We start from the raw sequence: 17598 nt of genomic DNA, 5'->3' as shown, positions 1-17598 counted from the left end.
TGCGCATGACTGCTAAGAGAATTAACAGCATCCACTCTGTAGATATTTAGTTATCAATTACCAGGATACCAGAAATTATTACAACTTAGTTGAAATAAAGAGGAAAGCAAACACTTCAATGCTGAAATTAATTTCTGTAGTATTTTACTTGTGTACCAAGTGAAACAAGAGCTACTTCCAAGAATTTTAAAGAAAAGGCAGTGCAGTCTATCCTCTATTTCCAAATTGTGAGCTCAAGAGCAGGCCTGATTGTTCTCCTCATTTTAATATCCCCTGTAGTTGACATAGGCACACGGTGCATATATTACATACTATATGTAATGGCACATTAATTCTAACAGGAAGCAATGTGTCTACAAACTTATCATTTGACTTATCATGTTCCTCTTTCCCAATACATTTTTAATTTTTTCAGTGAGGTATATGTTTGGATTAAGCTGAAATTATATTACTATAAAACAAACATTTATTTGGTGCCCTCTGTTAGTACACAAAGATGAACAAATACAAGTTCACTGTCTAATGAGGAAATTGAAACAAATCAGGATAATACAATAACGGTAAATGACATCTTTTCCTAATCTGATAAAATACTATGCAGGCCTTCTTTTCTGAGGAAAATAATCACCTTTGGGTTATAGCTAACAAGTTTGCCTCCTATAGTTGTTAATTATCAAAAATCTGACATAATTTTTAAAGAAAAAAGCATGTTGTTGGATTCCTATAGGGAACTCTTGCCTCTGAACCTAATCTGACTCTTAAATAAGGTAAAGAAAAACTCAGTTTTTATTTTCCTTTTATAAATAGAGGTTTTATAGGCAAAATAATGGATTTAAGTTCTAAGCATATGAAATAGAGGGTTTTGGTACATAACATCTTCTCTCTAGGTATCATGGTAATAGGCATGATAGAAATCATAATCTATCAAAATGCAAACTTAGGGCTGTTTAGTACAGTCGGAACAGAAATTACTCGTAACAGTAAATTACTTGTAGCAGGTGGAAACAGTAAAATTCTCAGGTAAAAAAGAACACATAAAAGAACATAAAATTTTGATAAAACAGTTGTCAAGTATTCTAAATCACAAATGGGAAAGCTGCATTAAACCATAAGATTTTGAGTATTACGAATAGTGTATTTTTGAAGGCTCTTAGAATGAGTTAGCAAGAATAACAAATCACTACTTTCTTTATAGTGTGGTCAATCTTCCAGCCACAGAGGAAGGCTTGGACAATTACTGGAATCCACTGATTTCTTCACTGATTTATCTGCTTTAGATTCCTATTTCCTATTCCCATGTGAAGCCACCTATATTTAACTGTTATAGCCATATTCCACAGAGGTCACATCAGAACACTTTTATATGATCAAGAAACTACGTTATAATATTCTTTCAACTTTTCTGACGACCTAAAGCTTTAAAAATTAATTTAAAAGGATAATTTCTACTCAGAATTTCTCTACACAAATATTCAGAAGCTGAAGTTCAAGCCGATGCAAGAACTTCAGACCCTCTTTGAGGCTAACTGAAAAAGGAAAAAAAGAGTTCCCATTGAAAAATAAACAGGAGTCCTACCTCTCCTGGGGCTGTATCAGTTGGATCAGGTCCATGATGGAATTCTCTGTGCAGTTTTCCAGAATGTAAGTCAAATACGAATTGCTTGAGTTTTCCAGGAATTCTAAAACCAGAGTCAAATAAAATGTAAACTGTTAAAATGGACTTATCTCTATTTTACCAACTTCACAGTATTAAAAAAAACTTTTGCTAACCTATAATCCCACCATCCTACCACAACTATTGCAGGCCAGGTATGTGTCAAACATTTTTACACAGTTGTAAGCACAGTATCCAGATACTCAGTTTTGTACTCTACTTCCTGTACTTGTTTCATAGAAAATTTTCCATGCTTATCATTAAGGCACATTATAGTCTATCGAGATGCTGTACCCTAAATTACTTAACCATTTTTTATTAATGAGCACTTTATATATTTTCCTAAATTACATATATGTAACTAAAAAAAACCTTTGTTCTGCAACATCACACTAAAAATAACAGGGCTCAAGGGAAAAATAGGGGCTAACCACTTAAAACTATGCAGCTTTGTAACCAAAGCACTACTACGAAGCTGTAACAAAAATATTAGCACCATCCAATGTCCACCACCATTTAAACCTAGTGTCAACCAGGTGATCCTCTGCAGCCTTAACATAAAGCTTGTGAGCCCACTTTTGAGGTTCAGGTCCTTAAGGGCCTTCACTAGACAGTAAAAACCAATTTCATCAAATTAACCTGAACCAGGGCATAGCATTTTCATGTATTTTTTCCTAAACATAGGGGGAAATGTCTTCATAACTTCTTCAAACCACACATGCAACTTCATTGGATAGCTTAACATTGTGAAAAGCAAAGCACTTCTCAAGATCATTAAACTAGCTTTTATTTACACTAAGAAGGGCACTTCCCTAGGATTTTCAGTTGTTTTGTTTTGGAGGTCTTCATATACCCCTGTGGCATTCTCTTTACGAAAAAGCTTATTCTGATGGCTTCAGGACATTCTGAGGATAATGATATATGAACCGACACAACTTCACTTTCTATGGACACTATTCTCTTAATTACCAATCATGTATGAGCAAATCTGCAGCACAGAAACAATGCACTGTAGCAGACAACACCATACTGAGCCAAGCAAATTTATATATCAGGCTTTCTTCTTTGTAATATTTCCTTGAGTTATATACAATAAAGTAGGATTACCAGGTTAACAAATAAGAGCTTTTGACTAAGTGTGAGCAAATTATACCTACGAAACATCAGTTGGTTTTTACTGTCTACCTGTTTGTTCTTCAAAGTCTTGCCAGCATGTCTTTTTTAAATTAAAATTGGTTTTGCTAATTTGATAAGATACCTGCATTTTAATTTAGATTTCTTCACAAATTAAGCATTTTTTCATTGCTTGTCTGAATTTACATCTCTGCTCATATGAATTGTCTGCCTTCTGAGATCTTGGTGCTTTAAAAAATTAATTATATATTTTAAATAGAAACACTTTTTCATTCTGTTACAAGAATTAAAATGCAGGTCCATATACACTTTAATTCCTTGGGTAGAATTGATTGACTTTTAAAATCATTTTTTTTGGTAGCAAACAATAGCTGGCTTGTAGTTAATATTACCAGTTTCTTTTTCCTTTTATCCTCTACTGAGGTCCCAGAAGTGCTGTTTCTTCCCTTCAATAACTCCCACTGAGATGTACCAACCAATAATTTCATTGTATACCCATTTTGGCTCCCCACTAGCTCCAATGCAACAGAGACCAGCAGGTGCCAAATGCAGTTTACAAATACAAATGACTGTCAGGTAGCTGTATTGACAGAATGCCTCTGAAAGGTTCTCTGGTGCTGAAGTAATTGCACATGCACCAGAGATAAACATTGAGAGGAGATCAATTTAAATTTAATCTGACATCATCTACTGTCACCCACAGCAAGTGCTAAAATATATCCATTCAATCCATAGCATTGCAAATGGTCTATAATGTTTAAGATAAAGCCTCTGCTAGTTTATGAGGTCCAAAGATTATCACAACTAATACAGTGTGAACTGCTTCTGCTAGTCAAGAAATAATTTATGATTAAATCTTAAATGTGACAAATTCATGAAAACACTCAAAACACATTTTTCCAAGCTGATTTTTTTCCATTGTCAACAGATGAAAGAAAAAATTGTGTGCAAAAGGAAAAGACGAGAGATAGGATGAATCTGAATTGATGCAGTAGAAAAATAGATTATAAAAGAGCTCTTATCTAGCTTATGGCCAGAAACTATCCATCATTATTAAGAAGAAACATCCAGTGAATCAACACTAAATTGTCAAGAAGACAGACAACGTGGTAATCTCCTAAACAGGAAAATAAATGGGCCCTCCCCATAATAAATAAAACTATATATATCACTCTTTAGGGCAAAATTGTTCTAATTAGAACACCTGTTTCCCATCCTCCAGTTACTTTTTTGTTTATTTACAATTCTTTATTTTTAAGTGAGACAAAATTTTGACATAGTGAAATGCACAAATGTTAAGTGTATGAACAAACTTTGACAGATGAATACAAGGTAATACGTATTTTTATTATTAAAATTTACATACTGCAGAATTTGCTTTTTTAGGCTTAAGTTTTATGAGTTTTAACATGTGCATAGCATTTTGCTACCAGCTGCTAAAACCAGGTACAGAACAATTCTAACACCCTTTTTAAGTCAGACTCTCCCATTTCCCATAACCCCTGGCAACTGTTGACCTTCTATGATGTCATTTCTACAAAATCATACAACATGTAATATAAGAATGGCTTTTTTTTTCACTTGGCATATTGCATTTGAGATTCATTCAGCCATTTTTGTATGTCTAAAAAGATCTGTTCCTGTATCCATTGCTGAATAGTATATCCCATTGAGTAGATATACAATTAGTTTATCCATTCATCCATTCAAGGACATTCAAGTTCTTTCCAGATTTTGGTGATAATGAACAATACTGCTACAAACATTTGTGCACAAGTGTTTGTGAACTTTGTCTAGAACAAATGCCAGGTTATATGGTAGGTATATGTCTAACTTTTAAAGAAACTGCCAAACTGTTTTCTAGAGTGGCTGTATCATGTTGTAATCCACCTGCAATGTATGAAACTTCCAGTTGTTCCACATCCTCATGAATACCTTGTATTATCAGTATTTTAATTTAGGCATTCTAAAAAAGACATACTAATGATGTTGAGCACCTTTCACATGTGTTTATCTGCCATCCCTATATCTTCTTTACATTCTATCAGTATCTTTCACAGAACAAAAGTTTTTAATTTGATGAAGACCAATTTATAAATGATTTCCTTTTATGGATAGTGCTTTTGATACTCTAAGAACTCTCTGTGAAACCCCAGGTCATAAAGAGTTTCTCCTATGTTTGTTTCTAAGAGTTTTCTAGTTTTATCTTACATATAGGTACATGATAAATTCTAAGTTAATTTTTCATAGAAGTAAATTCTTTTTTGGTATGAGGACATTCAGTTGGTCTAGCACCATCTGTTGAAAAGACTATCCTTTCTCCACTGAATTGCCTTAGCACCTTAAAAAAAAATCTATTACTGGGATTACCCTTCCAAGATGGCCAAACAGGAACAGCTCTAGTCTGCAGCTCCCAGTATGTTCAATGCAGAAGACGGGTGATTTCTGCATTTCAAACTGAGGTACCTGGTTGATCTCACTGGGACTGATTGGACAGTGGGTGCAGCCCATGGAGGGCAAGCCGAAGCAGGGCAGGGCATCACCTCACCCAGGAAGTGCAAGCAATTGGGGGATTTCCCTTTCCTAGCCAAGGGAAGCCTGACAGACTGTACTGGAAAAACAGGACATTCCTGCCCAAATACTGCGCTTTTCCAACGATCTCAGCAAACTGCACACCAGGGGATTATATCCCACACCTGGCTCAGCGGCTCCCACACCCACTGCTAGCTAGCGCAGCAGTCCGAGATGGAACTGCAAAGTGGCAGCCTGGCTGGAGGAGGGGCACCTGCCATTGCTGAGGCTTGACTAGGTAAACAAAGCGGCCAGGAAGCTTGAACTGGGTGGAGCCCACTGCAGCTCAACAAGGCCTGCTTGCCTCTGTAGACTCCACCTCTGGGGGCAGGGCATAGCTGAACAAAAGGCAGCAGAAACTTCTGCAGACTTAAACATCCCTGTCTGACAGCTCTGAAGAGAGCAGTGGTTCTCCCAGCATGGTGTTTGAGCTCTGAGAATGGGCAGACTGCCTCCGCAAGGGGGTCCCTGACCCCTATGTAGCCTAACTGGGAGACACCTCCGGGTAGGAGCCGACTGACACCCCATACAGCTGGGTGCCCCTCTGAGACGAAGCTTCCAGAGAAAGGATCAGGCAGCAGTATTTGCTGTTCTGCAATATTTGCTGTTGTGATACCCAAACAGGGTCTGGAGTGGACCCCCCAGCAAACTCCAACAGACTTGCAGCTGAGGGACCTGACTGTTAGAAGGAAAACTTAACAAACAGAAAGGAATAGCATCAACATCAACAAAAAGGACGTTCACACTAAAACCTCATCTGTAGGTCACCATCATCAAAGACCAAAGGTAGATAAAACCACAAAGATGGGGAGAAACCAGAGCAGAAAAGCTGAAAACTCTAAAAACTAGAGTACCACTTCTCCAAAGGATCGCAGTTCCTCACCAGCAATGGAACAAAGCTGGAAAGTTGACAGAAGTAGGCTTCAGAAGGTCAGTAATAAAAAACTTCTCCAAGTTAAAGGAAGATGTTCGAACCCATCACAAGGGAGCTAAAAACCTTGAAAAAAGATGAATGGCTAACTGGAATAAACAGTGTAGAGAAGACTTTAAATTACCTGATGGAGCTGAAAACCATAGCACGAGAACTATGTGACACATGCACAAGCTTCAGTAGCCGATTCGATCAAGTGGAAGAAAGGGTATCAGTGATTGAAGATCAAATTAATGAAATAAAGTGAGAAGCTTAGAGAAAAAAGAGTAAAAAAGACAAACAAAGCCTCCAAGAAATATGGGACTATGTGAAAAGACCAAATCTACATTTGACTGGTGTACCTGAAAGTGACGGGGAGAATGGAACCAGGCTGGAAAACACTCTTCAGGACATTATCAGGAGAACTTCCCCAACCTAGCAAGGCAGGCCAACATTCAAATTCAGGAAATATAGAGACCACCACAAAGATACTCCTTGAGAAGAGCAACCCCAAGACACAATTGTCAGATTCACCAAGGTTGAAATGAAGGAAAAAATGTTAAGGGCAGCCAGAGAGAAAGGTCGGGTTACCCACAAAGGGAAGTCCATCAGACTAACAGTGGATCTCTCGGCAGAAACTCTGCAAGCCAGAAGAGAGTGGGGGCCAATATTCAACATTCTCAAAGAAAACAATTTTCAACACGGAATTTCATATCCAGCCAAACTAAGCTTCATAAGTGAGGGAGAAATAAAATCCTTTACAGACAAGCAAATGCTGAGAGATTTTGTCACCACCAGGCCTGCCTTACAAGAGCTCCTGAAGGAAGCACTAAACATGGAAAGGAACAACCAGTACCAGCCACTGCAAAAACATGCCAAAGTGTAAAGACCATCAATGCTAGGAAGAAACTGCGTCAACTAACGAGCAAAATAACCAGCTAACATCATAATGACAGGATGAAATTCACACATAACGATATTAACCTTAAATGTAAATGGGCTAAATGCCCCAATTAAAAGACACAGACTGGCAAATTGGATAGAGAGTCAAGACCCATCGGTGTGCTGTATTCAGGAGACCCATCTCATGTGCAGACACACACATAGGCTCAAAATAAATGGATGGAGGAAGATCTACCAAGCAAATGCAAAGCAAAAAAAAAAGCAGGGGTTGCAATCCTAATCTCTGATAAAACAGACTTTAAACCAACAAAGATCAAAAGAGACAAAGAAGGCCATTACATAATGGTAAAGGGATCAATTCAACAAGAAGAGCTAACTATCCTAAATATATATGCACCCAATACAAGAGCACCCAGATTCATAAAGCAAGTCCTTAGAGACCTACAGAGAGACTTAGACTCCCAGACAATAATAATGGGAGGCTTTAACACCCCACTGTCAATATTAGACAGGTCAATGAGATACAAGGTTAACACGGATATCCAGGACTTGAACTCAGCTCCACACCAAGCTGACCTAATAGACATCTACAGAACTCTCCACCCTAAATCAACAGAATATACATTCTTCTCAGCACCACATCACATTTATTCCAAAATTGACCACATAGTTGGAAGTAAAGCACTCCTCAGCAAATATAAAAGAACAGAAATCACAGCAAAATGTCTCTCAGACCACAGTGCAATTAAATTAGAACTCAGGATTAAGAAACTCACTCAAAACCACACAACTATATGGAAACTGAACAACCTGCTCCTGAATGACTACTGGGTACATAACAAAATGAAGGGAGAAATAAAGATGTTCTTTGAAACAAATGAGAACAAAGACACAGCATACCAGAATCTCTGGGAAACATTTAAAGCAGTCTGTAGAGGGAAACTTATAGCACTAAATGCCCATAAGAGAAAGCAGGAAAGATCTAAAACTGATACCCTAACATCACAATTAAAAGAACTAGAGAAGCAAGAGCAAACTAATTCAAAAGCTAGCAGAATGCAAGAAATAACTAAGATCAGAGCAGAACTGAAGGAGATAGAGACACAAAAAACCCTTCAAAAAATCAATGAATCCAGCAGCTGGTTTTTTGAAAAGATTAACAAAATTGATAGACCGCTAGCAAGACTAGTACAAAAGAAAAGAGAGAAGAATCAAATAGATGCAATAAAAAATGATAAAGGGGATATCACCACTGATCCCACAGAAATACAAACTACCATCAGAGAATACTATAAACACCTCTACGCAAATAAACTAGAAAATCTAGAAGAAATGGATAAATTCCTCAACACATACACCCTCCCAAGACTAAACCAGGAAGTAGTTAAATCCCTGAATAGACCAATAACAGGCTCTGAAATTGAGGCAATAATTAATAGCCTACCAAGCAAAAAAAGTCCAGGACCAGACGGATTCACAGCCGAATTCTACCAGAGGTACAAAGAGGAGCTGGTACCATTCCTTCTGAAACTATTCCAATCAGTAGAAAAAGAGGGAATCCTCCCTAACTCATTTTATGAGGCCAGCTTCATTCTGGCAGAGACACAACAAAAAAAGAGAATTTAGACCAATAACCCTGATGAACATGGATGCAGAAATCCTCAATAAAACACTGGCAGACCAAATCCAGCAGCACATCAAAAAGCTTATCCACCAAGATGAAGTTGGCTTCATCCCTGGGATGCAAGGCTGGTTCAACATATGCAAATCAATAAACGTAATCCATCACATAAACAGAACCAATGACAAAAACCACATGATTATCTCAATAGATGCAGAAAAGGCCTTTGACAAAATTCAACAGCCCTTCATGCTACAAACTCTCAATAAACTAGGTATTGATGGAACGTATCTCAAAATAATAAGAGCTATTTATGACAAACCCACAGCCAATATCATACTGAATGGGCAAAAACTGGAAGCATTCCCTTTGAAAACTGGCACAAGACAGGGATGACCTCTCCCACCACCAATATTTAACGTAATATTGGAAGTTCTGGCCAGGGCAATCAGGCAGGAGAAGGAAATAAAGGATATTCAATTAGGAAAAGAGGAAGTCAAATTGTCCCTGTTTACAGATGACATGATTATATATTTAGAAAACCCCATCATCTCAGTCCAAAATCTCCTTAAGTTGATAAGCAACCTCAGCAAAGTCTTAGGATACAAAATCAATGTGCAAAAATCACAAGCATTCTTATACACCAGTAACAGACAAACAGAGAGCCAAAGCATGAGTGAACTCCCATTCACAACTGCTACAAAGAGAATAAAATACCTAGGAATCCAACTTACAAGGGATGTGAAGGACATCTTCAAGGAGAACTACAAACCACTGCTCAACGAATTAAGAGAGGACACAAACAAATGGAAGAACATTCCATGCTCATGGATAGGAAGAATCAGTATCATGAAAATGGCCATACTGCCCAAGGTAATTTACAGATTCAATGCCATCCCCATCAAGCTACCAGTGACTTTCTTCACAGAATTGGAAAAATTACTTTAAAGTTCGTATGGAACCAAAAAAGAGCCCACATTACCAAGACAATCCTAAGCAAAAGGAACAAAGCTGGAGGCATCACACTACCTGACTTCAAACTATACTACAAGGCTACAGTAACCAAAACAGCATGGTACTGGTACCAAAACAGAGAGATAGACCAATGGAACAGAACAGAGGCCTCAGAAATAACACCACACATCTACAACTATCTGATCTTTGACAAACCTGACAAACACAAGAAATGGGGAAAGGATTCCCTATTTAATAAATGGTGCTGGGAAAACTGGCTAGCCATATATATGGAAAGGTGAAACTGGATCCCTTCCTTACACCATATACAAAAATTAATTCAAGATGGATTAAAGACTTAAATGTTAGACCTAAAACCATAAAAACCCTAGAAGAAAACCTAGGCAATACCATTCAGGACATAGGCATGGGCAAGGACTTTATGGCTCAAATACCAAAAGCAATGGCAACAAAAGCCAAAATTGACAAATGGGATCTAATTAAACTAAAGAGCTTCTGCACAGCAAAAGAAACTACCATCAGAGTGAACAGGGAACCTACAGAATGGGAGAACATTTTTGCAATCTACCCATCTGACAAAGGGGTGATATCCAGAATCTACAAAGAACTTAAACAAATTTACAAGAAAAAACCCCATCAAAAAGTGGGCAAAGGATATGAACAGACAGGTCTCAAAAGAAGACATTTATGCATCCAGCAGACACATGAAAAAATGCTCATCATCACTGGTCATCACAGAAATGCAAATCAAAACCACAATGAGATGCCATCTCACACCAGTTAGAATGGCAATCATTAAGTCAGGAAACAACACGTGCTGGAGAGGATGTGGAGAAATAGGAACACTTTTACACTGTTGGTGGGACTGTAAATTAGTTCAACCATTGTGGAAGACAATGTGGTGATTCCTCAAGGATCTAGAACTAGAAATACCATTTGACACAGCCATCCCATTACTGGGTATATACCCAAAGCATTATAAATCATGCTACTATAAAGACACATGCACACACATGTTTACTGTGGCACTATTCACGATAGCAAAGACTTGGAACCAACCCAAATGTCCATCAATGATAGACTGGATTAAGAAAATGTGCCATATATACACCATGGAATACTATGCAGCCACAAAAAATGATGAGTTCATGTCCTTTGTAGGGATATGGATGAAGCTGGAAACCATCATTCTGAGCAAACTATCCCAAGAACAGAAAACCAAATACTGCATGTTCTCACTCTAGGTGGGAACTGAACAATGAGAACACTTGGACACAGGGCAGGGAACATCACACACTGGGGCCTGGTGTGGGGTAGGGGAAGGGGGGAGGGATAGCATTAGGAGAAATACCTAACATAAATGACGAGTTAATGGCTGCAGCAAACCAACATGGCATATATATACATAAGTAACAAACCTGCACGTTGTTCACATGTACCCTAGAATTTAAAGTACAATTTTTTTAAAAAATCTATTACCATATTTGTATGTCTATTTCTAGACTCTCTCTCTTCCATGGCTCTATGTACCTACTCTTTCACCAATACTACACTGTATTAATTACCTTAGATTTATATTGTGTCTTAAAACTAGGTAATGTGAGTCCTCCAACTTTGTTTCTTTTTCAAAACAGTTTTAGCTATTCTGGTTTAACCTTTCCATATAAATTTTAGAATCTGGTTGTCTATATCTACAATGAATCTAGCTGAGATTTTGACTGGGATCACATTACATTTATAGGTCAATTTGACTGTATCGAGTGTTGTAATCCATCAACACAGTATGCTTCCTCGTTTATTTTGGTTGTCTTGGATTTCCTTCAGCAGCATTTTGTAACTTTCAACATACAGATAGATCCTGCACATGTTTTGTTTGATTTATACCTAGGTAGTTTTTTTTTTTTCCCCCTCCTTTTGGAGCTACTATAAATGGAACTTAAAAAAAAATCCTGGTTTCCAATTGTTCATTGTTTTTCTATAGAAATACAAGTGATGTTTTAAAAAGTTAACCTGTATACTGCTCAAATCACTTATTAGTTCTAGGAGCTTTTTAATAGATTTGTTGGTAATTTCTACAAAGAGAATCATGTTATATACAAAGAAAGTTTTATTTATTTCTTTCAGGTCTGAATGTCTTTCATTTATTTTCTTGTTCTATTGTACTTGCTAGGATTTCCAGTAAAATACTAAAAGAAGTGGTGAGATTGAACATCTTTGCCTAGTTCTCTACTGTACAGGAAAAGCATTTGGTCCTTTATCATTAGATATGACATTAGCTGTAGGTCCTTTATAGATGCCCTTTAAAAGACTGAAGTTTCCTTTTTTAAAAATCTCCCCAATCCCCATAACCCCTAGCCTCTGGTAACAATCATTCTACTCTCCACCTCTATGAGTTCAACTTTTAATATTCTGCATATGAGTGAGATCATACAGTATTTGTCTTTCTGTGCTTGGCTTCTTATTCCACTTAACATACTGTTCGCTCCTGGTTCATTCATGTTGTTACAAATGACAGGATCTCATTCTTTTTTAAGGCCAAATAGTATCCCATTGTGTATATATAGTATATTTTCTTTATCCATTCATCTGTAGACAGACACTTAGATTGATTCTGTATCTTGCCTATTGTGAATAATGCTGCAATGAACATAGGAGTGCAGATATTTCTTCAACAGATTGATTTCCTATCTTTTGGATAGATACCCAGTAGTGCGATTGCTGGATCATAGGGTAGTTCTATTTTTATTTTTTTGAGGAAACTCCATTCTGTTTTCCATAATGACTATACTAATCTACATTTCCATCAACAGTGTGCAAGGGTTCCCTTTTTTCACACATCCTCACCACCACTTTTGTCTCTTTTATAATAGTCATCTTCTATGGTTTGCATATGGTTGGTTTGTCTCCACCAAATCTCATTTTGAAATTTCATCTCCAACATGGAGGTGCTGGTAGGTGGCGCCTAATGAGAGGTATTTGGGTCATGGAGGCAGATCCCTCATGAATGGCTTGGTGCCATTCTCATGGTAATTGAGTTCTAGCTCTAGTGAGATAGGATTAGTTTTGCTGGGATTGAATTAGATCCTATGAGAGTGGGTTGTTACAAAGCCAGGACGCCCCTCAGGTTTGGTCCCTCTTTGCATGTGCCCACTTCCACTTTTACTTTCTCTGCCACGTTTTAAGGCAGCATAAAAGCCCTCACCAGAAGCTACACAGATGCAGGTGTCATGCTTCTTCTACAGCCTGTAGAACCATAAGCTAAATAAACCTCTTTTCTTTATAAATTACCCAGCCTCAGGTATTCCTTTATAGCAAGACAAAACAAAGACACCATTATTCTTTTTTTTTTCCCAGCGGTTATTGGGGTACAGGTGGCATTTGGTTACATTAGTAAGTTCTTTAGTGGTGACTTGTGAGATTTTGGTGCACCCATCACCCAAGCAGTATACACTACACCCTATTTGTAGTCTTTTATCCCTCACCCACCTCCCACTCTTCCCCACAAGTCCCCAAAGTCCAATGTTTCATTCTTAAGTCTTTGTGTCCTCATAGCTTAGCTCCCACATATCAGTGAGAACATACAATGTTTGGTTTTCCATTCCTGAGTTACTTCACTTAGAATAATAGTCTCCAATCTCATCCAGATCACTGTAAATGCTGTTAATTCATTCCTTTTTATGGCTGAGCAGTATTCCATCCTGTATATGTATATATACACACACACACATATATACACATATATATGTGTATATGTACACATACATATATATACCACAGTTTCTTTATCCACTTGTTGACCGATGGGCATTTGGGTTGGTTCCATGATCTTGCAATTGTGAATTGTGCTGCTATAAACATGCATGCGAAGTATCTTTTTCATATAATGACTTCCTTTCCTCTGGGTAGATACCCAATAGAGGGATTGCTGGATCAAATGGTAGTTCTACTTTCAGCTCTTAAAGGAATCTCCACACTGTTTTCCATAGTGGCTGTACTAGTTTACATTCCCACCAGCAGTGTGGAAGTGTTCCCTGATCACCACATCCACGCCAACATCTACTTTTTAAAATTTTTTTATTATGGCCATTCTTGCAGAAATAAGGTGGTATTGCATTGTAGTTTTGATTTGTATTTCCCTGATCATTAGTGATGTTGAGCATTTTTTTTCCTTTAACAAAATTTTTATTTAATAAATGGTTAAAATCACAGTGCCAAAAATACATTAACATTTAACGATTTCACTGAAAGGAAGAAACTGTAGAAGGTACAGTTTCAGAAAGCTATTTTAAGTTATTTACAAATAAAGTGTCTAAAACGCAAAGACAGGCTCTATATGCTATACCAAGTTTATCCCTTCCCGAACAAAATTTCTGTTATTTGGGCAAATCCTTAAACCATGGTTTAAACCGTAATGGTTACAAACCACAAATGCATCCATCCAAAGACGGAGTCTTTAGCTCTCTTTCATTTTCATCCGGTCAGTGGCAAAACTGTTGAAAGGGCAATAGTTGAATCTACTGGGTTTTACATAGTGTGAACTCTTGATATATATTCCTACCAGGACTAAAACACAGCACACTTTGCAGGCATAGCTGACTCACAAACAGTTGTAACACAAACGGTTGTAACAAACAAGAACTGTTCTTTACTCGACACCACGGCTCAGAGGCTACCGAGAAGCACGATAGACTGACAGCTCCTCTGCTTACGTAAGAATGAAACCCAAAGTAGATGTCGTTCTCACAGCACTGAAAGTGCTTCAGGACTTGCACTGATCCAATACTAACTTTCTTCCCTATTTTACACACATTTTTCTACTGTCCAATGGAAATCATTTTCTGTTTGGGTTAAACAACAAATACTAGTTTATAACAGGAAAGGTAAAATCCGTGAGAATTCTGCTTAATTTAAGACATGATCACTACTTTCTTTAGAATGGTTTCTGCGTGTTTCTATGTTACCCTCTTTATTTTTAGCTTTCAGTTTCCTGGTAAGGAGTAAGTTCTCCTTCCCAATCACACTCGGGGTCATTTACACGTTTCTGGGATGCCCTCGCTCGTCCATGGAGGCCAGGCGCGCACAGTGACTCATTCTGCCTCTTCCCTGTCATCAGGACCAGTTCCGGAACCTTCTGCCTTGCAGTTCTTCCTGCTTCCGCCACACTCTCATGCTCGGAAGCGAGCTCCCGGATCACACAGCTGCCAGGTTGGCCGGTCCTTGTTTGCCAGTCGCTCCTTTCTGGGTGCTGGACCGTCGTCACACCTCTGTGCTCTTCCCAGTCTCTCCACGGCCTCCCCCGGAGCCCCGCTGTCCTGGCTCCCCTTCTTCCCTCTGTCTTGGCCAGGTCCTTTCCTCCATCTCTGCTAATCTTCACTCCTTGTGGAAAGCCGGTCAGGCTCATGGTGAGCTCTGTGCCTCCTGCCGTCATCTACATGCTGTCTTTGTGCTTCAGATTTTTTTTCTTGAGATCTCTCCACATCCCTGTGCTCTTTGTCACTGCTGCTGTGTGACCTTAATCCTTACTTCTCTGCAATTTTCATCTCATTTTTTTTGCATCTCTTCCCGCAAAGTTTCTTTTCTAACTCTCTCCTCCTCCGTTCTTCTCGCTTCTCTTCTCGAATTCTCTACTTTTCTAATTTTCTATTTTTAAAATATTCCAAAAGAGGTGTGGTTCCTCTAGCAATGAGCTCTCTTGTCTTCGTCTCCATCTCCCCCAGCAGAGTCTCAGGGTTGGCACTGGTCTTCTCTTCCTCCACACAGTAGGTTTCTATAAAGTTTTTATATTCTGGATCTCAGGTCAGCGGCGAAGAACTCGAGTAGTCGTGTGCAGGCAGCGGGCGCAGCTGCTCCTCCAGCTGCTCCTTGGTGAGGTCCGGGGCAGGCTGCGGATGACCACCTGTGGGGAGCGCACGGCTGTTCCCACAGCGGGCGGGGCGTGGACACGGCGTACTTAAGGCACAGTGTACCGCGCTGGGAGGCCCGGGCCCCTCCCCTCCCCCTCCGCTCAGGGCCGTCCTCTCGATGTTGATCATTTTTTCATATGTTTGTTGGCCATTTGTGTATCTTTTGAGAATTGTCTATTCATGTCCTTAGCCCACTTTTTGATGGGATTATTTGTTTTTTTCTAAGTTCATTGTCGATTCTGGATATTAGTCCTTTGTCAGACATATAGATTGTGAAGATTTTCTCCCACTCTATGGGTTGTCAAAGATACCATTCTAACATCTCTGATGGTTTGTGATGTTGAGCACTTTTTCATATACCTATTGGCCACTTGTGTGTCCTATTTTGAGAAATGTTTATTCAGATGCCTTACCCATTTTCACTCTTGTTTTCTTACTATTGATTTGTTTGGATTCTTTATATATTTTGAGTATTAACCCCTCATCAGATGTACGGTTTGCAAATCCTTTTTCCCATTCTGTAGGTTGTTTTTTTCACTTCATAGATTTCCTTCACTGTGCAGAAGCTTTTTAGTTTGATGTAATCCAATTTTTCAACTTTTGCTTTTATTGCCTGTGCTTTTGGGGTCATATCCAAAAATTTGTGGCCCAGACTAATGTCATGAAGCTTTCCCGTTTTCTTCAGTACTCTTACAATTTCAGATCTTATGTTAATGTCTTTAATTTATTTTGAGATATTTGTATATGGGGCGAGATGAGGGTCTAATTTCATTCTTCTGCATGTAGATATCCAGTTTCCCCTTGCTTTTTCCAGCACCATTTATTGAAGAGACTCTCTTTTCTCTCTCTTTTTGGTGCTGGGAAAAGTGCACCTTTTGCACCTTTGTCAAAAATCAATTGACCATAACCAGGGTCTCTAGTTTGCTAGGATTTTGTTGAGGACTTTTGCATCTATGTTCATCAAGGATATTACCCTGTAATTTTCTTTTCTTGTAGTGTCCTAGTCTGACTTTGAATGTGTTTAAGAGTGTTCTCCCAGGCCGGTGCAGTGGCTCATGTCTCTAATCCCAGTGCTTTGGAAGGCCGTAAGTGGGAGGATCACTTGAGGCCAGGCCAGGAGCTTGAAACCAGCCTGGAAAACAGCAAGAATCCGTCTCTATAAAAAGTAAAAAAAAATTAGCTGGGCATGGTGGCACATGCCTGTAGTCCCACCTACTCAGGAGGCTTGAGGTGGGATTACTTGAGCCCAGGAATTTGAGGCTGCAGTGAGTTATGATTGCACCACTGCATGCCAGCCTGAGTGACAAAGCAAGATCCTGTATCAAAAAAAAAAAAAAAAGTTTCTCCCTTCTTCAATTTTTTGGTACTTTTAGAAAGAATGGTCATCAGGTCCTGGGCTTTTCTTTGATAGGAGACTTTTCATTACTGATTAAATCTCTTATTTGTTATTGGTTGCTATTGGTCTGTTCAAATTTTCTGTTTCATGATTCAGCCTTGGTAGATTGTATGTACCTAGTATTTTCTTCTAGGTTATTAATTTGTTGACACATCATTATTCATAGTAGCCTCTTATTCTTTTGTATTTCTGTGGTATCAGTTGTAATGTCTCCTCTTTCATTTCTTATTTTATTTTTTGAGACTTCTCTCTTTTCTTCTAGCTAAAAGTTTTAAAATTTTATCTTTTTAAAAAGCCAACTCATAGTTTTGTTGCTATTTTCTATTGTTTTTCTAATCTCAATTTCATTTATTTCTTCTGGTCTTTATTATTTTCTTCCTTCTACTAAATTTGGGCTTGGTTTGTTCTTTTTCTAGTTCCTTGAGATGTAATGTTAGGTTGAGATCTTTCTTGTTTTCTGATGTAGGTGTTTCTTGCTATAAAACTTTCTTCCTAAAACTATTTTTGCTGCTTCCCATAAGTTTTGTTTGG

At 38.3% G+C, this 17598-nt stretch overlaps 1 protein-coding gene across 2 annotated transcripts in view; it reads right to left on the bottom strand.

The window, feature by feature from the left end:
• Positions 1-17598, bottom strand: part of ERP44 (endoplasmic reticulum protein 44) — a 122145-nt gene that overhangs the window by 580 nt on the left and 103967 nt on the right. For both annotated transcript variants that reach the window (XM_055271679.2, XM_055271680.2), the window contains exon 11: positions 1577-1679. In XM_055271679.2, coding sequence (XP_055127654.2) covers positions 1577-1679 — 103 coding nt within the window. The remainder of the gene's footprint in view (positions 1-1576; positions 1680-17598) is intronic.

This window comes from Symphalangus syndactylus, chromosome 3, assembly GCF_028878055.3.
Source record: "Symphalangus syndactylus isolate Jambi chromosome 3, NHGRI_mSymSyn1-v2.1_pri, whole genome shotgun sequence".
NCBI classification, from domain to species: domain Eukaryota; kingdom Metazoa; phylum Chordata; class Mammalia; order Primates; family Hylobatidae; genus Symphalangus; species Symphalangus syndactylus.
This window is presented reverse-complemented; position numbering and strand designations above follow the sequence as displayed.